The sequence below is a fragment of the Asterias rubens genome, chromosome 4 (genome assembly GCF_902459465.1).
Source record: "Asterias rubens chromosome 4, eAstRub1.3, whole genome shotgun sequence".
NCBI lineage: Eukaryota > Metazoa > Echinodermata > Asteroidea > Forcipulatida > Asteriidae > Asterias > Asterias rubens.
In genome coordinates this window covers 9,581,391-9,605,556 of record NC_047065.1, presented here as the reverse complement: position 1 = coordinate 9,605,556, position 24,166 = coordinate 9,581,391, and the positions used below count along the sequence as shown (strand labels likewise).

Here is a 24,166-nt window from a genome sequence, read left to right as displayed (position 1 = left end):
AAGATTAAGTGGTAGAGAGTTCCAGATGCGTGGCGCGGCTGAAGAAAAAGACCTGTCACCCCATGAGTGTCGAGACTTGGGTTCAATGAGGAGAAGCATAGAACTTGATCGAAGATTCCTTGATGGAGTGTAAACTTGAAGCAGTTCAGAAATATAGTGGGGAGCCTTGCCATTTAGAGCTTTGTGGACAATGAGCATCAGCTTGAAGATGATTCGTTGAGAGATAGGGAGCCAGTGTAGTTGTTTCAGAATGGGGGTGATAGAACAGGATTTTCTAGACAGTGTCACAATGCGGGCAGCAGTATTTTGGAGCCGTTGAAATCGGGAAATCTGGTTGTTAGGAAGACTGTAGAGAAGAGCATTGCCGTTGTCAAGACGAGAAGTAACAAATGCATGAATGACCTTTTCAGTGGCACTTTTGTCCAAGTACTTGCGAATCTTACCTATATTCCTGATGTGATATGATGATAAACGAACAATGTTGTTGATGTGTGGCTGAAGTGTCATCGATGAATCAAAAATAACCCCCAAGTTCCGAGCTTTCAGCGAGGGAGCTATCCGAGCATCACCGATGGAGATGTATGGCACTGAAACCTTAGTTAACTGTTGACGTGACCCAAATAAAAGGAACTCTGTCTTATCATCATTTAACTTCAGGAAGTTGTGTTGTGTCCAACGTCGAATCTCTTGGATGCATTTCTCAAGTCTTGCAATAGATGCATTGGCGTTTTCTTGAGAAGATTTAAACGTGATGTATAGCTGAGTGTCGTCTGCGTACACATGGTAATTCAGATTAAATTTGAGGATGATGTCACGAATCGGTAAAGTGTACAGCGTAAACCACTGCGGGCCGAGTACCGACCCCTGTGGCACAGAGTAGTTCAAAACAACAGGGTCGGATATCGCAGTGCCAATACATACATGTACATGCTGAGTTCTATTGTGGAGATACGATTTGCACCATGATAGGGCTGTGTCCTCTATGCCAAGGTGATTCTGGAGCCGAGAGAGAAGGATGTTATGATCAACAGTGTCAAAAGCAGCACTCAAGTCTAGCAGGACTAGTGCTGTAAGGTTACCATTGTCCATAGAAGAGAGAATATCGTTGCTCACACGGACTAGTGCAGCCTCGGTCCCATGGAAAGGCTTGTATGCTGACTGGAACACGTCGGACAGGTTGAAAGTATGAATGTGATCAGAAATACGTGATGACACTAGTCGTTCGATGACTTTTCCAAGATATTTTAAGTTTGCAACCGGTCTGTAGTTTTTGAATATCTCCTTGTCCAGGTTTGGTTTCTTGCGGCCTGATTTAGGAAACTTTGAGGCTATCGGGGAAACAACCGGAACTGAGAGATTCGTTTACAAGCTTAGTGATGTAGGGTACAAATATATCAATGTTTTGCTTTATCATGGATGTTGATACTGGATCCAGCTCACAGGATTTTGAAGGAGATTTCATAATAACCCTTTGAATCTCAGCAACAGTGGCAGGCTCAAACACAGATAGTCTACACTCTGGTTGAAGATGTGGCAATGTCTGCGGCACGTTGTAAGGGACTGATGAAAATGATGAGCGGATGTCTGAAATCTTGGTGACAAAGAATTTCTGGAACTCATTTGCTAAGTCCTGGTTATTGTAGGTGGATGGAAGGACAGGGGTTTTGGGTTTGAGCAACAACTTACCAATTATCTTGAAGAGCTTCTTTTGATCTCCTGAGGATTCTTGTACTTGAGATGAATAATGGATGATCTTTGCCTGGTTGATCAAATTCCTAACTACTTTACATTGGTTGCGATATTCTTGTTGTTGTATTGCCAATTTGCCATTTTTCCGCCATTTCCGCTCCAGTTGACGACAGATCTTTCTCGCTGTACGAATATCATCATTGAACCAGGAGACTTCAGTTCTTTTTGGGGAATGTCGAACAAGAGAGAGTTATAGAGTTGCAGTTATATAAAAGAGAGCTTACAAATGAGTGGACCAGAATTTATTTAGTTTGCTTGTCGAGAAGATGGCACACTTTGCCGATTCTATAAAGTGCGAACGAAGTTTTGCGACATGTTATGTTCAGATGCTGGCGTAAAGATAGATAGCTGTCTAGTGTAACCCCGAGATCCCTCACTGCACCACAACATGAGACCCGGGTCTCACCAATATGGACAGGAGGTACTTCTTGTGATCTCTTCTTGCGTGAAGTAACGTGGAGAATTTCCGCCTTATTGTTGTTCAAGACGAGCTGATTTGTCTTCATCCAATACCGTACATCACGTACATGTAGACAAGCCTCTAGTGTTGATATGGCTAGGTGTTGCTCTCCTTGCTTGACTTGAACATAGAGTTGTAGGTTGTTCGCATACATCATGCAATAAACTCCATGGCATTCAATTATTTCTTGGAGAGGAGTAGTATAACAGGCCTCGAACTTAGTGTTCAAAAGGGCATGGCAATAATTGCTTTTTGTAAAATTTGAGGGGCATCATGGCAAAAACAAAAAATTTACAAACTAAGGTTTTAACATTTTGTTTCACACAATCGCGCATGTGATCAAAATCAATGCGTCTTCCTTCATCACAGCATTTTTTACTAAAAAAAAAACCCGCAAAAACTTCCCCGAAACAACAAGACAAAACAAAACAAGGGAGAGAAAAAATTACATTTTACAGTAAAATAATCTTTCTATCGATCCAAGGTATCGTAATTGGCGTCATTTTGGTCAAATAAAGCCTACACGTTGTGTTGTTCTCATAAACAAGCTAACATATCCGAGGAACTACATGTATGCTTTGCATGCAGGCCATGCTGTCGGCAGCTAATGCGTGTGTACCAGCGAAGACTATGTGTAAACATACAACTGGACATTTACTATGCATATAACAATTTTACAAAAGGGCCACCAACGGCAGTTGGATAAAAAAAGGGCAGGCGTGAATTGTTGAATTGTCTTTATTTTCGAGGGCATTACGGCAATGGCACAGGGCACCGACAGTTCGAGGCCTCGTATAACATATGAATAGGAGCGTACCAATAACGGATCCTTATTGGAATTCCCCAGCAAATAGGGACTGCTTTGGACATATCACCATGCACAATAACACGTTGTTCCCTGTCATGGAGATAACATGTTAACTACTAGTTGGCAGGATTACTTGAGACATCGTAGGTTACTTTCAGTCTGTTAAGAAGCCTTCCGTGGTCCAAGGTGTCGAAAGCAGTTCTCAGGTCCAAGAGAACAAGGATTCCCTCATTTCCGTCGTCAAGCGATTGGAGCAGGTCATTCTGGATCCTCGTCAATGCTGTCTCTACACTGTATGAAGGCCTGTAAGCAGATTGCCTTGATGCCAAGAGAGAGTTTTCATGAAGATGCTTCAGAAGTTGTCGGCACACAACACGCTCCAACACCTTGCTGACAAAGGAAAGGTTGGAGATTGGGCGTTAATGTGCTAGACAGTCAGGGTCAAGGTTTGGCTTCATGATAGTCGGCCAAAGCAGACTTGAAGGATGTGGGGAAGACTCTTGTACGTAGAGACTGGTTAATGATATCTGCTATGGCAGGGAGAAGCACAGTTAAGCATTCCCTGAACACCGGGGCAGGAATAGGATCTAAAGTACACAACTTGATCTCCGTTAATTTGACAAGCTTCAGGATGTCATCTTCGCTGACAGGTTGGAAGCTCTGCATCACATTGGACGCTGATATGTTGGTAAAAGCGAAAGTGGGTGGTGGCAAGTTCTCAAGTGGTGTCCGAAGATTAGATATCTTGTCGCCACAGAACTCCAAGAAATCCTGTGAGAGCTTCGATTGTGAAGTATGAGAGGGTAGACTCTGAACAGGCCTTTCAACTGTAAGCTTTTTCACGACTTGACATAGTCCTTTGTTGCCTGATGTCTGTATTAGTTCCTGATCGATGGTAACTGCACTTAGGTCTATTAAGTAGAGAATTGTACTCAGTCACTGCTTCATGCATTTCTAGTTTAGCTACAGTTGAACTAGGATTAGAACTAGAACCTACATGTATGAGGTAGACTGAGAACCTATGAGGTACATTGAGAACCTATAAGGTAGATTGAGAACCCATGAGTTAGATTGAGAACCCTTGAGGTAGACTGAGAACCCTTGAGGTAGACTGAGAACCCTTGAGGTAGACTGAGAACCTATGAGGTACATTGAGAACCTATGAGGTCATTGAGAACCTATTATGTAGATTGAGAACCCATGAGGTAGATTGAGAACCCTTGAGGTAGACTGAGAACCTATGAGGTACATTGAGAACCTATGAGGTACATTGAGAACCTATGAGGTAGATTGAATTACCGGAGACAGACTGAGAACCCGTGAGGTAGATTGAGAACCCATGAGGTAGATTGAGTACTTATGAGGTAGACTGAGAACCTATGAGGTAGATTGAGAACCCATGAGGTACATGTAGATTGAGAACTCATGAGGTAGATTGAGAACCTATGAGGTAGATTGAGAACCTTTCCAACCTCACCTAACTGTTTGGTCCATGAGACTTGGCTTGTGGTCAAGACCAAGCTAGACCAATCTTCAAGCAGTTGACCTGTCATTTTTCCATGGTACATCTATGGAAAGTTCTACTGCACCATTACATACAAGGCTAATGCTTGCTGCCATCTTAGCTACATCACTCAACACATAGGCTGATGTTTTAGGAAGTGGAGTTATACCCTATTCGTCATGCCAACTTTAATCTACCTCATGGGTTCTCAATCTACCTCATAGGTTCTCAATCTACCTCATGGGTTCTCAATCTACCTCATGGGTTCTCAATCTACCTCTTGGATTCTCAATCTACCTCATATGTTCTCAATCTACCTCATGGGTTCTCAATCTACCTCTCCGGTTCTCAATCTACCTCATAGGTTCTCAATCTAGCTCATGGGTACTCAATCTACCTCATGGGTTCTCAATCTACCTCATGGGTTCTCAATCTACCTCTTGGGTTCTCAATCTACCTCTTCGGTTCTCAATCTACCTCATAGGTTCTCCATCTACCTCATTGGTATTCAGTCTGCCTCATGGGTACTTGGTCTACCTTATGGGCACAGAGAAGGTTTTTAGACCAGTCCAATCCTGGCCTGATTATTATCAGTGCTCACACACCATTACAGCAGTGCCTTGTGTCTTTATTCATTTTTTAGGTACAGACCTGCGTTCAACAGTGCATGGATTTCCTGGTGTCAGGGGATAGGTCACATGACCTTGTCAGTCGAGTTACAAATAAACTGGAAAAACAGACCTTGGGTATGTATTTTGTAGCATAATAATAATAATAACTATAACAATACAGGTACTTGTATAGCGCCTTTTACACGGATCAAAGCGTTGAACAATAAATAAAACAAGAACAAAGCAAAGAAAGAAAGAGAAAACAGAACAACAAAGGATTAATGACGAGGCTGACTGAAAAATTACATGTAGGTCTTTAGTTTTTTTTTTTTTAAATGGCGGTTGAAGGTGATTCCCTGATGAGTTTGGGTTATTTGTTCTATACCTTCGTCCCAGCCAGAGAAAAAGACTTTGAGCTGGCAGATCGAGAAGGCCTTTGCTCACAGATAAGGGATTTATCAGAGGAGAAGCGCAGACCTTCTCTGCCAAGTGTATAAGAAGACAAAAGATCAGAAAGATAATTAGGAGCAAGACCCTGGGAACAATTATAGACATAAAGAAGCAGCTTTAAAATAATATAATCATGAATGGGCAGCCAGTGGAGTTGGGACTAAATGAACAAAACCATAAACTTGAATCGAAGATTAAATGATTCTGAATTCACTTGATAGTGCAATACTTAGCCATGCATTAATGACTCTGAATTACTAAATGTACACATATTTACAGTAACTTTAGGATATTCTTCATAGCTTACTTGATTTGACCAAAGGATCACCTAAGAACTGTATCTTATTTGAACTCCAGGCTCTGCTCAGCGCACTCGTTTTACAGAAAAAGAAGCAAGTTATTTGTATTTCCATCATTGTGCCAGCCTGCTTGGTCGCCTGCTTATGTACATTGATGGATACAACTTGTTTCCTGTGGCTACTAAGGATGGAGATGGTAAGCATTTACAGCAATCACAAACAACAAACAGTGGCTGTACTTATACTATTCCCCTTTAGGAGGGATCACTCCTCCCAGGATATACAACAATACTGGATTTATTTGTTATTTTTTTTTTGCTGGTAGACCATCCTAAATGTTCATTTTTTAACTTAGCATATTCCAATCATTTTTACATCTAAGTGCCTCTTGACATAAAATGATTTGAGCCTTATTTCTCTTTGTTTAATAAAATGTATATTAGCATGGAGGAAGGAAGAGAAGGAGCTCGAACGACCCGCAAAACCGCAGAGTAACAAAAGAATACCCTGACAATGCCCCTGTTTGACCAGTGGAAAAATATAGGAGACCTCCAGCTGAACAGCCGATTAACGAGTGGGATTAGATCTCTTTGTACAGAACCAGTGGTACCGCCGCTCTGCACCGTTGCCTCCGGTAAAGTTGAACCATTGGAGACAAGAATTGTGAATACACACGTTTTCATTGACCGTTTGTGGTGTTTACATGGAAATATCATAGCATATTTTTTACATTTTTGCAACTTTCTGGTCACTAGCGGTGGATCAAAATTTGGGTATTGTATTCATCGTTTAGGTGTCCGGTAGCGTCCACAATTGTTATTGCGTCTCAAAAAAGGTAGTTTTTCCTTTATTATATCCATACGAGATACGACGCCATAGTTTGGTAAAGAACCAAGTGCGCACGCGCAAACTCACACACGGCCGATCGCCCATTATTTGTGTAAGGTATGTGGGTGATTACGAGGTGTCGTTAAACGACCGCGGTACCACGGGTTAGTCTTTTGACAACCCTTCGTTCGAACTCCTTCTCTTCCTTCCTCCATGATCTTAGTAAGTGACAAACAGTAAATTATTTGCCAGACATATTTCTCTTAAGGGCCTAGCCAGCTAGCCAATAAATGCTATTCCTGCTGACCATGACAGTACGCAACATCTGTAAAGTTTCTCTCATCAGTCTTTACTGCAGAGAAAGGTGTTCCTTTCTCTATGTCTAGACAAACATCAATTTCAACTATGGCTCCATTAAAGGTTAAACAAATAAACATTTCTGGTGATATAATTGGTAAAAATTTAAACAGTACAAAAATGTTGTTTCCTTCACCTTTTTGTCATCAAAACTGAGTTCAATAATAGTTACTTACTCAGTATGGTAACCAATACTGGGCTATTTTCAGAATCAGCTACAGAGTGATGATAACTATTTGAAGGAACTATTATTATTGACTTGTACTTCCCATAATACTCTTTTTATTTATATTATGTTTTCTATTTCTGTATGATATAGTGAGTGTTACTGATCTCTTGGTCTCCCTTGTCCATATAATCACTGAACAAGAGGCACCAGTACTGAATAGACCAGAACAAAGTAAGTAACCTGCCATTTTGTTGGTATCCTACAGGTAAAAAAGCATCATGTTCTAGGATATGCTAGTAATTTCAGAGTATAGCTGCCCAGAATATAAGTCGTACATGTTTATGTGTAACTGGCACTTTACACATTTTGCATAGGCAAGTAAAACTTGGAAGCCTGCATACGTGTGTGATCGCTTTTTATATCAATTCATAAGCTGCAGTTATTAATATAGAAATATTGACTGCTATGAGGGGCACAGTTTAAATTATAGGCCCAAGGTGATGTCAAAACCAGTGAGGGCCTATAATTTTAAATGTGCCCTGAATATTAAGCAGTTCATATTTCTTTTATATACCAAATAATATAGATTCTTCTAATCTGATTGATGGTTACAAGATTTCCTGAACTGACAAGGATTGCTCTCCTGAACTTTATGTCATGTTTTGTGATATCTGTTGTTCCTGGTCACTATTCTGCTACCAGAAGTTCTATCAATAACTTGTCCATCTACTGGAAATTTGCTTGACTTTCTAACTCACCGAAAGTGACTATTTTGGACATGTTTTGGATTTGACTTTGCACATTTCTATATGCACGACACTGTATTCCAAGTGCATGGCTTTCTACATGTAGCTTCTTGCTGGTTGGGGCTTATACAAAACACTGCTCCATTCATTTATTCTGGTGACTTGACCAAGGACTCTACAGTGACTTTCCTACTGTTCAAAAGAACTTGATCGTGCCTCACTGGTCAATAGCTATGGAAGAAAAGCTTCACTATTCAAGATCCAAGCTGTATGATCTTCTTTTTCGCCATACCCAATGTGCAAAACCTGCACTATCTACTGCTGTACTATCTAGACTCAAGGAAAATGGCATCCTCAGATACAGGGGTTCGGGCAGCAAGCGGCATCGACATCGAACCACCGTGAAGCTGCCTATGCATACCATACTGGATGCAAATGTGGAACTCTCTCAATGATTCATGTTTATTGTTGGAATGCACGATCCGTTCGTAATAAATTATCGTCTCTCGCGGATTATGTTGTAAGCAATGACATTGACATTATGCTAATCACAGAGACATGGCTCGGAGATGAAGAAGATGTTCTCATTGGTGCGATGACCCCACCAGGTTACAGTTTCATCAACGTCCCACGAGCTAATGGACGTTGGAGGAGGTGTGGGAGCAATGTTTAAATCCCACCTCAAATTTCGTCAACTCGATTCCCGTACCTATGAGTCCATAGAACATTGTTTCATTACCGATCATCAAAGGACAATGCACTTAGTTGTGACCTACATATAGGCCTCCACCATCGAGTCTGTGAACTTCTTCTCGATGAACTCAATGAGATCCCAGGAAAATTGCTAATTTTCTGCAATCTGCACATACACTTTGACAGCCCCAGTCGCTATGATGTTGCACGCATCATGAACTTGCTCAGGACAGCAGGACTGATCCAGTATGTTTCATCACCAACTCACAGAGGTGGTCATATTCTGGATGTAGTTATTGCCAGGGAGGATGAAAACCTACTCTGCTCTGTGCAGATTGATCCCTGCCTTCTAATTAGTTGCAGAACTCAATCAAAGAAGCAAACTCTTCCATCCAAACCCATTTCGTTCCCCAAGTTTTGCAATCTACACAACCAAAGGTTCTCCGCTGATCTCTCTTCTAAGTTAAGTGGGGTTCAAATGACTGACGACTTGAACAAGTTTATATCCGATGTTGATAACATCATCAAATGTGTTCTCGATGAGCATGCTCCAATTTGCTCTAGAAAATCAATGAATCGTCATTGCCCAAAATGGTGTAACGATGATGTCGATGCTGCTAGGCGTGAGAAGAGGCGAGCAGAGAGAAAATGGCGAAAAGCCCTCAGACTATTAAAACCTTGCAAGTGACCCACTACCCTATTTGAAGCAAAGACTTAAAGCCATTGGACACTTTCGGTAAACAGTATAGTCCAAGGCCCACACTTCGTGTATCACAACTTATATATAAAATAACAAACCTGTGAAAATTTAGGCTCAATCGGTCATCGGAGTCGGGAGAAAATAACGGGGAAAGCCCACCCTTGTTTCCGCACATTTCACCGTGTCATGACATGTGTTTAAAATAAATCTGTAATTCTCGTTATCAAGAATTGATAATTGTTTTAATGTTTTCTCAAAAAGTAAAGCATTTCATGGAATAATATTTCAAGAGAAGTCTTTCACCATTACCTTCTGTAAACCCTGTAAGTTATTTGTAAATCTGTGAACTTTTATTTGTTTTTCTGTTCGGAAAGTGTATAATGGCTTTAAGTGGCATCGGCTGTATCTGATTCTAAACTGGCCTACTATCATGACATCTTCGAAGGACATGTTTAAAGCAGTTAAGGAACTCTTGAACAAGAACAAACGTGTGCTGCCCAAAGCTGAATCATCTTTTGAACTTGCTTCTGCTTTCTGTTCCTTCTTTACTGATAAAGTGAGGAATATAAGGAAGTGCATCGATGATCTCAATGTCAACGCATCTGTTCCTGGTCTAGTTTCCGCTAAACCAAACACCAAGCTTTCACCATTTAATCGGGTAACATACAGCAACGTTGAAGATATCATAAAACTGATAAAACCTGCTCCCTTTATCCTCTACCGACGTGGCTGTTAAAGAAACACATTCCTGTGTTCATGCCCATCATCTTAGAGACCATCAATTCCTCGCTGGAAAGTGGTACTTTCCCTTCCTGTCTTGGTCAAGCAACAGTTACAAGCTTGTGACTGGTATTTAGCTGTTGTTAACTTTTGCATAACAATTGAGTGGAGTATTGGCTGGTAATCTGGGCCCAATTTCATAGAGCTGCTTAAGCACAAAATTTTGCTTAAGCAAAAAAATCCTTGCTTAGTAAAATCAGATTTTTTTGCTTAAGCAGCTCTATGAAATTGGCCCCTGATTTTACTAAGCAAGGATTTTTTTGCTTAAGCAAAATTTTGTGCTTAAGCAGCTCTATGAAATTGGGCCCTGTTCTCAAGAAACAATCATTGAACAAAGCAGCCTTTGTAACTACAGGCCAATCTCCAATACCCGCTTTCATGCTAAGGTCTTGGAGAAAGTTGTTGCTTATCAACTGCATGAATATATCGACCTGAATCATCTTGATAACTTGAGACAGTCTGCCTTGAAAAAAATACAGCACTAAAACAACTCTACTATCATTACAGAATGACATTTCACGCTCCTTGGACGACAAGAAGGCTACATTCCTACTGTCCCTTGACCTATCAGCAGCGTTTGATACACTTGACCATGCCATTCTAACGGAAAGATTTTACACTCATTATGGACTTTCCGGATTCGCCTTATAGTGGTTTGTGAACAGGACATGCTTCGTTGCCATTGATAAGTCAAATTCTCCCCAGGTTAAACTTGAGTATGGAGTCCCACAGGGGTCAGTCCTAGGGCCCCTGCTTTTTACTTTGTACCTGCAACCGATTGCCAATATCTTCCAAGAACACAATATTAACTATCACATGTATGCTGACGACATACAAATATATCTCACATGTGATCCAGGTTCTCAAGATTCTATCCAAGGTGCACTCTCCAAGCTGATACATGTGGTCAAAGACATTCAAACCTGGATGACTGTCAATAAACTTAAACTCAATTAAGACAAAACGGAATTCCTGGTTGTTGCATCGCAAGCACATCATCGGAAGCTCACTGATGTCAAGTTGACACTTGGTGATGTTGTTCTTGAACCCTCACAATCCCTTCGGATCCTTGGTGTCATCTTTGATGTTCGTCTTCTTCATGATGCTCAGGTGGCAAATATTTCAAGAACTGTTAAATTTCACCTTTGTAACCTGACTTTGATCAGGAAAAACCTTGATGCTAGTTGTACACATGCAGCAATTCGACCACTAGTTCTTTCAAGGTTGGACTATTGCAATAGCCTTCTCTATGGAACATCAACAAAGAACTTGCACTTGCTACAGCTCCTTCAAAATCAAGCCGCCCGTCTCATCTACAAGAAACTGAAATACACACATACATCACCTCTCATCCAGACCCTGCATTGGCTACCAGTTTTGCAATCGATTGAATATAAGAACGCAGTACTCACATATAAATCACTCTCTCACCAAGCTCCAACTTATCTGGGCAACCTTCTCCACAACCGCCAGTCTCTGTATAATTTAAGATCCACTTCAGCTGTTGTATTGAATGCCCCACGATCACGTACCAATGTAGGATCTAAAGCTTTTGCTGCAACTGGGCCAAAATGCTGGAATCGTCTTCCTCAATCTGTTCGTTTAGCCAGTTTCCTAAGTTCCTTGGTGTATCTCAACATATACATAAAATAACAAACCTGTGAAATTTGAGCTCAATTGGGCGTTGAAGTTGAGAGATAATAATGAAAGAAAAAAACATCCTTGTCACATGAAGTTGTGTGCTTTCAGACGCTTGATTTTGAGACCTCAAAATCTAATTCTGAGGTCTCAAATTCAAATCGTGGAAAATTACTTCTTTCTCGAAAACTATGTCATTTCAGAGGGAGCCGTTTCTCCCAACGTTTTTTACTATCAACCTCTCCCCATTACTTGTTACCAAGTACATTGTAAGGTTTTATGCTAATATTTATTTTGAGTGATTACCAATAGTGTCCACTGCCTTTAAATCTTGAAAGGATTTAGTATAATTCAAAACTGTCTTGGTTAGTAGTACTCGACAAGACCCAGTGGTATGAAGTGGTACAAGGTACTTCTATGTTTAGGAATCAAGGAGGTAAAGTGGATCCGATTGGTTTCTAAACCAAAGATGCAAAGGTGTATCAGTCTAGGAGAACTTGCAATTGATATTCTTGAAATGATAACATACGATACGGACACTATTTGGACTGGTCAGATGCTAAAGAGTCATGTTATAGTTCAGTTGTAATGTTTGCAGCTGTTGTCAAGTACATGCCTACTATAAACAAGTGTGTATTACATTTTGTTTTAATCTACAGGTGCTTTTGATCCAGTTTCTTTGGTGACAGAGATCTTAAAAGTTCTATGTTTTAGTAAAGCTAGTTGCTGTCGCTGTTTGTGCAAAGATGCCATAATAACAGAGCTTCTACGGCCAGTGCACATGTGGCTAAGGCGTAATAAGGTACATGGTTAACCAAAGTGCATCCAGTGTAGGGAAACTGATTTTCAATACTTGCTATTAAAAATACTATGTGTTTTCTGAGTCTTGCGTTAGAGAATTTTTAAAATAGTCTGTACTTTCTGGATCTGGCAGAAAATATAAGTGTTATTTTACAATGCATACAGTAATTCAAGTAATTGTCAAATTGCTCAATGTTTTTTTATTTTGGTTTATTAAAAAACTGCTCATTAAGACGATGTTCTTTAAAATTAAAAGGAATACAAACAGTTTATTTAAAGTAAACAGTTAACAAATTAAAAATAGTTTATTAAACTAGGGGCAAACTACATATTGCTCAAAGGATCTCACTCACCCTGGAGGACAAGAAAAACAACTTCAACATTTTTAAAAAGCATACCAAATTACAAAAAGATGGAGGGAGTGAGCTTCGAGAGTTATAAGATGGGTCTGTTGATCTGTTGAAGTAGGGGACTGGACTGTTACTAAGTAGAGCAGTTTTACATGAAACTTCATGAAGAGTTCATTTGGATTTGAGATTCATAGAATGTGAGCTTTTGGATTTGACAAACCATCATTACATTTGATTGAGTTGTATGATTTGAATGCAAATGTAGTACAAAGCTTGGTTCTTCTAATATGTAATGGTTCCAGACCGAAAAAGTAGTTAATGCTTGGTCATAAATTGCTTAAAATGATGCAATACCTTCTTTTTTGGATGGATTCTAATTGATTAGAAAGTTTAAGCTAGATACTTGAATACCAAAGGGAGCTGAAGGGTATGGGTTTGAGACCCACACAAGGTTACTATTGGTGTACTGTTACCTTAATCTGTTTCTGTTGAACCAAGTCTTTGATTTGTTCCTGCAGGCTTGCAATGATTCCAGAATGCTACACATTGCAGATATCCTTTCTACAATAGCTTCTTGGGAAGTTGGACGCAAGCTCCTCCTGTATGGAGAATCTGGCGAGTGGTTCAAGTACAACAGGTTAGAATCAATCACAAGTATAAATCAGTCCCACTGCAACTGCATGTATACCTTCATCACTTGTTTTTGTTTAGCTTGGAATTATTGTTAATATTCAACAAATCTGCAATGATGAACAGTACTTTGAAGAGTGGCCATATACATGTAGGCGATACTATCAAAATAAATGTACGGGCAGACGGTGAATCGATATATTACATTTTTTTTATCTAGTCTATCGACTATATGTTTGACTACAAAATGTAGGTATTTTTTTTCTTCTGTTTGTATGGTCTTTTTTCAGGAGCAGGGCAGATATTAAACCTGGTAAATTTGGGCATCTTTATTTTTTGTTTTGAATTTTTAGTTCAGCACCCATTCATACCATCGCGGAGTTTACGAAGCAAGCATTGGATGGTGAATTTTCGTCTAGTTTGTGTACACAGCCATCCCACAATGTGACTGGTGCATACCTGTATGTGTGTAGACAGCTGTATAGTACATGTGAGGGCTTGCTGATTCTTAATCGCTATGCTTTACATCATCACATAGCACAATCATGGAGACAGGTCAGTAGTTATTTCAACTATTCCTCGTTTTTAGATTGACAAGCTTAAAATGCCAAAACAAGCGTGGTTTAAGAAGCAGCATTTTATACACTCCAAAATACATCAAAGTTTGATTTTTAGTTTTAACAAGTACCAAGTAACTGAAAGGAGTAAGATAGCAATTTCTACATGCACGCAAGAGGGACTCGGGTCATGTTTCAAAGGATTGGAAGGAGCACCTTCCTCTAAAGAAAGTTGCATCAGGTTCTTCTTTACACACACACAATTATTTGGACCTCCACCTCCTTAACATGCAGATTCTGTCAACCATGTTGCCATTTTGGGAGTCAATACTGTTGCACTACAATGTTAACATACATGTACAGGGACATTGACTCCCAAAAAAATGCAACCAAAATTATTAAGATGATGACATCAAATGATTGGTCCAATATACAAAGAATGAGCCAAATAGTTCAATCATTTGCTTTGTGGTCTTTATTCATATGTTTCTAGAGATTGGCTGAAAGAGAGACCCACAGTTGTGGGCCAAAAGACAATAGTTTAAGTATTTATTGTTAACAAGTTGGTATTGACCCATTTCACCTGACGTCATCATCAAGAAAATCTTGAATGTGCCATAGTAGGCATTTTCACTGTGCATTTTTATATATAACCAATAACTCTATGCTGCGCGTTATGCAGTAAAGTGTGCACTTTAGGCGACGCGGCGTTAGTACACGTAAACCTAACTGCCCACCAACATGGTGAGCGTGGCATTGGTTGCTGCGTGCGATGCGCGTGCAAGGGGTTTTCACAAAACTGAATTTGCCCTATTATGTAGGTTTGTAGAGACCTTGAGCTTGCAGGAACACCCACCCCTAGTGATCCTGGAATGGGATATGATGACAGTAAAGATACGGGTCAAGCTAACAGTCAACCACACCATGTAGATACACTACACAACAAAGAGACTACTGATTCCAGTAAGCTACATGTAGGTAACAGTCCTACACAACGAGTTGATGCACTGCAGTCATGGGAACGTACACTCATTGACAATTTGCTCAACTTTGCCGGTACACCCAAGGTAAATCCAAATTGACATTTAGTAAAATGTTGACTTACTTACCAAGCATTCTCTTAGTTTCTCATTCAAAGCTGTGTTTAGTTATGGCTGAAACACAACATCTAGTGTGTGGACACGATAAGAAGAAGATGATTTAAAGCTCAACACATTGTAAAATACAAACAAGTCTCAAAACTTAACAAATTAGAACTATGTGATATACATGTATATATAGACTAGTTGTAACATGTTACACATGTTAATTGCTGTAAACAGCATTATTGTGAATACATTTACTAACATTTTAGCTATGCATAATTCTTTCTGCAATGTAAATTTTTTTCATGTAAAATGCTAATCTGAGATTTGAAATTGTAGTTCACTGTATAAAAGGAGATTGACAAACTGGCAGAAAGTGGTAAGCGTGGATTTGGATACATTTGAATATTTGATTGATTGATTGATTAAACGTTGTTATGTCCATAGGGCCTTCTCTTACTACAACAGACAGGAGCTATCAATGAATGCATAGCATACATGTACAACAGATCAGCTAAGAAACTCCAGGTATTTACTCTTCTTATCTTCTCAAATAACTGAGCATATTAATTTCTTTAATACTACATAATGTTTATTTTATACGATGTAATGTGCAATTACAATAACACAAAAAAGTAACACAACTCTAAAGAGTCAGTCAGTATCCGATCATATTTGAATACCCCCTACCCCCCCCTATTTCTTTCATATGCTTGTAGATGGAGCAAGAGCTATTTTGTTTGATTTTATTTATTTGTTCATTTAATTATATATTATTAATACAGTCAACTCCTGTTAATGCTAAACATTGTTTTCGCTGGTAACCGTCAGCGTTTAGACAAAGTTAGCATATCAAGCATAAGTTACCAGCGAAATGTTTCTGGTTTTCTGATCGGGCAGAACCATGTAATCCAGGCCAATCCGAAAAATAGATTGGCAACAAGAAGGTATCTCCGAACCTTGATTGAATCTCAATTATTTTTGAGATCTCACCACAATATTATGAAAAACAATACATTTTGCTATCATGGGATCGCTAAAATACCTTGTATTATCAATGTTCTCATTACGACCGCGCTTGTATCTTCCATTTTTTAAGACAAACACTGTACATGTAGAAACACGCATTGGTCAGTTCTTGACTTATACATGGACCTTCCAAGCTTGTATTAACGAGAGTTGGCTGTACTGTATAAACTTGATCCTGAAAATCATTCCTCAGTTAAATTTGGAATATTGTTAAAGTATTTGTGTTGTGATGTTTTTGCAGGTGAGTAAAACAGAGAAGTTCGGATATGGAAGTATGGTGACTCAAGTTGCTGCTACATCACCTGGTATTGTAGCAATACAGGGCACAGGTAAAACAAATTAGCTAGTAAAACAAGTTTGTGAAAAGAGTACATATGTACATGTTCACTTCCATACTTGATGAGAGATAACATTGATTGTCATTGCATGTTAATTACAGGATTCATTGAAGCTGTTGTACAGGGTTTATGGTCTGTGTTGGAGTGTGGTAGCGATGGCCAACCTATGATTAGACCAAGTCCAATACCAGTAGAAACCATTGATCGTACTGCTCATAAGGTATGTAATTCTTATTAAAGGTACACCAATAATAAAGGTAAGGTTGAATTAGAAGCCACTCTATAGCGGCCTCATTGCCACCATGATCCAACTTACTCACTAGTCAGCATGCCGTGTCTAAGCGGTCTAGGGCACTGGACTCGAGCTCTGGTGTTTCTGATCTTGACACATGATTCAGTTGATGCTTGTTCTGTACTCCGACTGTCTTAAGTAGGAAGACCATTATTTTAGGAGTGTGATATATACTTAAATAGCACACATTCCATATCACACCCTGCTTATTCTAATTGCCATTTTATATAAGCTATAGACAAAATGTACAGCTTTTAAGAAGTTGATGTATGTTCAAAAGTGGGGCTTTGGGTACAATAATTGAAGATAAATTCGTTATCACATGCTTGTCGTGGAATATGGAAAAATAAGGCCTGTCTGCTTCCGACGTTTCATGTTTGCAATATTGTTACTTACAAGAAAGGGGCTGGTCCATTTTTTCTTTCTTGGTAGTAGTTTGATAACATACATTAGATCTGAAGCGATGAAAAACTAGAACTGTGATATCTCTCACACCTCAGAGTACTCTAGCAACAGCTTAGGATTCCTAATGTTGATGGATGATCTTCTTAATTATGTATGTACTTGTATATATTGATTTTCTACAGTATTTTGTGCGGCTGATTAACATGTTATCAGCATATCCCGCTGTATATGAGATCTTAGCTGATCAACCACTACCATATAAAGATTACTACTCACTCAGAGAAGCTCCTCATCATATACTGGTCAGTATTTTACACAAGCAAATCATAGCTTTACCAGTTTTACCAACTCGTATCAAACTGGATTCAAAAGTAAATTGTAGATGTGTCAGTATAACAAAAAATAGCACGCCACACTAAAAAAAGAAGTTCAAAGTTCCCTGGAGAGGGACTTGGTTTGTTGCCGTGCCCTTTGGATGCTGACAAGCTTTTTCAAAATTGAATTTATACTTTAAAGTAATATTTTAAAGACACTGGACACTATTGGTAATTGTGACCATCCACCACAAATGGGCTGTAAAGTCGCACTTGCACATTGCAGAGCCTATTAAATTGTTTGGGTTTTCAAGAAAACTTTGAGAAATCTGAATAAAAAAATATGTGGCTTTGAGAAATCGTAACTTTGTCAAGAAATATCTGATTTAAATGTGGATGGTATCATTTTGAAGCTGATTACACACTCTCTCAAAAAATGCATTAATCCCATAACAGTGAAAGTGTCAACTTTACAGCCCATTGGTGGTGGATGATCACAATTGTCAAAGACAAGTCTTTTCACTTTGTGTATCTCAACATACACATATGCATAAAATAACAAACCTGTGAAAACTTGAGCTCAAAAAGTAGGATTTGAAACTTTGCATGGTGGAAATACGATATAGAAAGGTTTGCGGTAACTCCATGTAATGAATATTCTAATGAGTTGGGGTGGTTCTAAAAAGAACCGTAGGTTTCAACTCTCATACAGTTCTTTTCAGAACCACCCCAACTCATAGTCATTACATGGTGTTACCGCACACCTTTCTTTATTGAGTTCAAATGTCGTCGAAGTTGCGAGACAATAGTGAAAGAAATAACACCCTTGTCACACGAAGTTGTGTATTTTTAGATGGTTGATTTCGAGGCCTCAAATTCTAAATCTGAGGTCTCGAAATCACATTTGTTTTATACTATCAACCTCTCCCCATTACTCGTCACCAAGTAAGGTTTTATGCTAATAATTACTTGGAGTTATTACCAATAGACCTTATGCACATGATGTCATTTCACCTAGAGGTCAAAAGGAGGTTGTTCATTGGCCAATATTGTGTGCGCCGCGCATACGAATCTGTGCATCTCGATTGTTTTGTCACCGTTTTTCCTCTAAGATGGCGGCTAGACGACGTCAATGCATATGGTCTATAAGCCTTTTTGAGGTATGGCGGACGTGATAGGAGTGAACTGTTTGGTTTTGGTATAATACACACAAATTTACCCAAACCTTATAGTGTTGTAGCAATTTGTCCGCCATATCTCAAAAAGGCTTATAGTGAACACTGCCTTTAAGAGAAGCTTTCTACCATCATTTTTTTTAAACCGTGCAAGTTTAACGTAAATCTTTGGACAATGTGTTTTATGTTCTACAAAAAGTACCCAGACCCTTTTAGACAATTGAAATATTGAAAAATGTCACATGTGCTGACAATGTACCTCTTTTCAGGGTTTTAATGATAATGTTATTGTGTTTTTACAGGGGGTGATTGAGCGACTGATAATAGTAGACAGTGATGCTAAGATACACTCTTTATTCAACTATGAACAGTCACATATCTTTGGACTGAGGTAGGATTGCTGGCTATTTTTAAGTTCTGACTAAACATGGCACAAACAAAGTTGTACAAACTGCAATTTAATTTTGTTTAGGGACCATGGATAAATTTAGAACACAGAGTGGGTCACATATGCTACTGCCATATAAAAAGTAAAACTGGTGACAATTCTGAAATTTGAAATCTGCCTTGAGATTAAAGTCTTAACATGTCTGCACATATGCTCGGGAGAATCTGGTATATCCCGACCAGCGTTGGTGCCCGACCTAGAACCATGCAGCATGCTGGTGGGCATGTAAACAACATGGTGAATTTGGAGCGCTCTGTGGAATTTTTAGAAAAACTACAGAACGTGGTGCTTTCATTGTTCAAACATGAAACATTTTGGATACCCCGGATGAACATAATAGAGTATAATTTTACTATTTAATGTGAGATGTTTGGCCTCCTTATTTTGTTTTGTTCTGTTGTATTTTGGGGGATTATTTTGCAGTGTGATCACGCAAATACGCAATATTTCTAATATTTTAATCTGCAGTTGTGTTTTTAATTCAAATTTTGTTCAATGGCCCGAAGCCAGTCCTTTTTAAGGATGTATTAAAATAGAAAACAAATGTTTATTTTTTTTTAAATGAAAAGACGAGGGGAAGAACAATTTAAAAATAGCAAAATATAAGAACCATTTAGTAAACACAATTAGTACTCTCACGTAAATGAGATGTTTTTTCAATTGAAATGAGAGAAGACCTCTTGAGTTTATCTACCCAGTAAGCCGATTATAACTACACAGTGGTTTTCGGCCAACACCATTGTTCCATTGTTATACAGTGAGTCTCCCTCAGGACCAGGTGGTTGCTGAAGAATGCGTTCCACTTTGTAGATTTTCTTTTATTTGAGTTGTCACGTCCATGCTCCCTTATACAAACTGTTTTTGCTTGTTCTGGTTCCAACATATATGTCTTGTAGTTCTGACTACATGTACATCTTGTCATTAACTATTTTCTTTTGTCATGTAGTCTTCTGACTACATCGACTACTCTTAATAATAATAATAATAACATGCATTTATATAGCACTTAATACAAGGTTTCTAAGCGCTGAACAGGAAGTGTATGATAACAAAAGAAAGACAATTAAAAGTGGGATGACATAGCAGAAACTGAACAGACTAGATGGATTTAAATAAGTGTGTTTTTAGAGCAGTTTTAAATGAGTCTAGTGAAGATGAGGCACGGATATGAACGGGGAGATTGTTCCAAAGAGTGGGAGTGGCGATTGAGAAGGATCGGTTTCCATAGCGAGTGCAAGGGATAGGACCAGAGTTGAATTCCAGGTGGGCGGTAGAAGATGATCGGAGAACACGAGTTGTAAGCTGCTTTTGGGGAATAAGTAATTCTGAGATATATTTAGGGGCTAGACCATGTTTAACTTTGTAGGCAAGAGTGATAACTTTAAATTGGATCCTTTGAGACACAGGGAGCCAGTGTAAGGAGCGCAGAACAGGAGTGATGTGATCTGATTTCTTTGTGCGAGAAACTAGACGAGCTGCTGAGTTCTGTATTCGTTGGAGGGGAGCAATGTGGGATTGAGGAAGGTTGATGTAGAGACTGTTGCAGTAATCGAGGCGGGATATGGTGAAAGCATGAACCAGTCGTTCAGTGGTACGTTGGTCCAAGTAGCGTCTAAGCTTTCCGATCTTGTGGATTCCAAAGGCAGCGGAGCGACATGTTTTCTTGATGTGTTGTTGTAGGGTTAATTGGTGGTCAAGGGTGACTCCAAGATCTCTAACCGTCTTTGATGGGGTGATGTTGTTGTGGACAACGGAGATGTGTGCAATAGGTTGTGCTGTTCGGAACTGTGAGGTGACATGGGGTACTTCAGTCTTAGATGAATTTAGCTGCAGACTGTCCTGGCTTGACCATGTCTGAATATCAGCAACACAGTCTGATAGCTGCTTCATGGACTCAGTGTGCTCACTCTGCTTAAGTATGGTGTAAAGCTGTGTGTCGTCAGCGTATACTGCGTGGTGAACATCTTGATGTGCCCTGATGATGCCACCTCGAGGGCCAGTGTAGAGGATGAATTCCAGCGGTCCCATGACTGAACCTTGTGGTACTCCAGATGATAGTGAAGATGGTCTTGAGTAGGAGTCATTAACCTTTACAACTTGAGTCCATAAGTGAAAATTTCGAGAGAGGGTCAGAGCTGCTGCCTGGCGCATTTGACTATTCTCTTAAACTGTTATTCTTAAACTGCTATCTTATTGTTATTGTAGTTCTGACAACATCTTGTCATTAACTATTCTCATTTGTCTTTTAGGCTTCTGACTGTTATGACATCATGCTTAGATTCATTGTTGTTATTGGAGACTCAGTACCACATCTGGGATGTGCTTTTACATGCTCAGGAGGCAAACCGTAATGGGTATGTACATGGTCATAGCTTTTATTTGCTTTGTGCTTAGCTAAAAGTGCATGTTTACAGCTTGGTGAATACACCAAGCTTTGACACTGTTAGCTGACACTTGTATGGTTACTGTGAGTTACGTTTCTTCTGATGCTCTACAACCTCAGAAGGGTCACCTGCTTGATGCTATGCAAATCAGTGTCAATGTTTAATATGTGACGGTCCTTGATGTCCGTTTGGTGGCATTTAATTAACTGCATCATATTTTAAAACTGCCTTGACAAGATAAGCATGAAATTATTGATAAATGTTTTCATTTTTAAGCATCACTATTGAATATTGAACCTACTAATATATTCAATCAACTTGGGTTCAACTTGGAATAACAGTTGCACTTCACTGTGAAACAATCTGAAATACTGTTTGATGTGTCATTATTCCACAGTAGAAATATTTGAGCTCCACTTGGTGAAGTAAAATTTAAATTGATATCCTTGTTTGCCTGGGCCATAACAGAAAAATTCCTATGCATACCTTGCTACATTGTTAACAATGAGTGAATGAATCTAAATGTTTCTGGAAGTGTTTCAAACACATTTCAGCATAACTTTAAACAAATATAATAATTGTATTATGTCATTGTTATCATATATAAAATTTAAAAAAAATGGCAAAGTGTGGTGATTTGATTAATAATTTTGACCTGATGGAATGTAATTTTACTTCAGTGATTCAGCCATTGTGATTGACTTACTGTCCATCGAGCGTAACCATTTACTAGTGAGAACCAATGTCATTGGTGGACCAACAGAAAGACTTCTTCCACCGCACACCTTGCTAAAGGATGCTAGTGACCCATATCCCTGGCCTCTGTTCTATACTCTACCAGTACCCAAGGAGTATACTTCTAGTGTTACAAGATCCCCTAGTAGTAAGCAAGGTAGGTTTGACTGAATAGAACATGCAACTCCTATGCAATATTCAGAGTATCAGAGTTTACTATCTAGTTAGTCAAGAACACTCTCAGTAGTCAGTCATTTTCTGTTTATGTTTGTTCATGTACTAATGAAGAGAAAGTGACTTAAACTTGTGTATGATGTAGTATGTGTGCGTCTTTGGAAATTTGAAACATAAGATTCATGGCTTTTCCAGTTTATGATCAGATTCCAAAAGCAGAAGTGATACCCTAGTCTCTTGGTTGCTTCATGGATTTTGAGTAGACAATCATTTTCTAGGAGAAGGAAAACTCTGACTTCAAACCTGATATGATCAGCACTCCCACAGCGTGATGTAGGAGTCTTCTTGTGGTTGGCATCAGGAAGGGCATGCATCCTGCTGTAAAACTTTGCTCCATTATTTAAACCATAGAGCAAGGAACAGAAGGAGTTACAAGTCTTAATCCCCGAAGCTCAAATAAATCCGATTAGTGCTGCATCCACCTCCAGTGGAAACACTATGGATGTGAATCGCAGCGCCTGTAAAAGGCTGTGACACATTCCGACCGCAGCAAGCTCTTTGTACCCCATGTGTGTTACCGCCTTTCGCTGCCGTCGCTGGTATCAGTGGATGGGTAAAGTAGCAACACACAAGTTCAACGCCTGTGCAGTAAACAATTTCACCTACGTTGCATGCGCACAATGCTACATTAGAAACTGTAGACTATGAGCTTTTGACTGAATTTTGAAGCAAACAAATCGGCCTTTCCTGTGATGAATTATGACATTTGTTAGGTTTTGCTGATTGGGAAAATGATGAAATATGTGGTATTGATTGTTTTATCATGAAAAGAATGTTGGTCTCCGGCCGTTGAAAACGAATTGAGATTGTTTGCAAACGCTTTTCCTAGCGGGGGATATGCATTTGAACGGTAGACACAATTAGACATAAACTGAAAAAGGGGAATACAAAATGACATTTTTTAAAATGTTTACTTTTATACAATTTCGCGTTGGATATTTTTGTTTAAGAAGATTGAGAGAGCCGTAATTATTCAACTGATTTTTATTTGGTTTATAAGAATACTACAAAGAAGTAATTCCTATTGCATTTTTGTTTGCCAAAATCATTGAAATGTTGTTATTCATAGCTAAAATCATCCTTGCCGTATGTCGTTGGTTGAGAAGGCGCTTACATGCAATGCAATCTGTGTATTTTTCTGTGGCATAACTGGGTAGCTAGTTCTTTATACTTCGCTCGTTAGGAAATGCACCCACAGATGTGCACCCGATTAGCGCTGGTCGTTATATGCCTGCGGTAACACACATGGAACCTTTGAAGACGACTAGTTGTAACTCCTTCTGTTCCTTGCTCTATGTTCAAACTATGGCTAGAAATATGAATAGGCAGGGTACAGCCTCATGTACATGTAGTCAGTGAGCTGCCCCACCAGCCTACGTCAAACAGAATGGTGGAGGAGAAGGCCAAGCTGAAGATATTAACGATGGTTATGCAACCGACGACCTAAGGGGGGGCGTCAGAACAGAAGGGAAGGTCAGAGTTTGACTGTGGCAATGTGGATAATTGGCAGCATGTCGAGGAGATCTGGGGAGGTGGTTGATGCGATGGTGAGGAGGAGAGTGGATGTGTGCTGTATGCAGGAGTAAAGGTGGAAGGG

At 39.3% G+C, this 24,166-nt stretch overlaps 1 protein-coding gene across 1 annotated transcript in view; it reads left to right on the top strand.

The window, feature by feature from the left end:
• The window catches only part of LOC117289194 (protein broad-minded-like), a 76,258-nt gene that overhangs the window by 37,394 nt on the left and 14,698 nt on the right, over positions 1-24,166 (top strand). The window contains exons 12-25 of the mRNA XM_033770194.1: positions 5,165-5,267; positions 5,940-6,077; positions 7,386-7,466; positions 12,452-12,594; positions 13,462-13,580; positions 13,927-14,128; positions 14,952-15,197; positions 15,663-15,743; positions 16,486-16,573; positions 16,684-16,802; positions 17,462-17,581; positions 19,071-19,159; positions 21,466-21,570; positions 22,281-22,492. Of these exons, the coding sequence (XP_033626085.1) occupies positions 5,165-5,267; positions 5,940-6,077; positions 7,386-7,466; positions 12,452-12,594; positions 13,462-13,580; positions 13,927-14,128; positions 14,952-15,197; positions 15,663-15,743; positions 16,486-16,573; positions 16,684-16,802; positions 17,462-17,581; positions 19,071-19,159; positions 21,466-21,570; positions 22,281-22,492 (1,846 nt within the window). The remainder of the gene's footprint in view (positions 1-5,164; positions 5,268-5,939; positions 6,078-7,385; positions 7,467-12,451; positions 12,595-13,461; positions 13,581-13,926; positions 14,129-14,951; positions 15,198-15,662; positions 15,744-16,485; positions 16,574-16,683; positions 16,803-17,461; positions 17,582-19,070; positions 19,160-21,465; positions 21,571-22,280; positions 22,493-24,166) is intronic.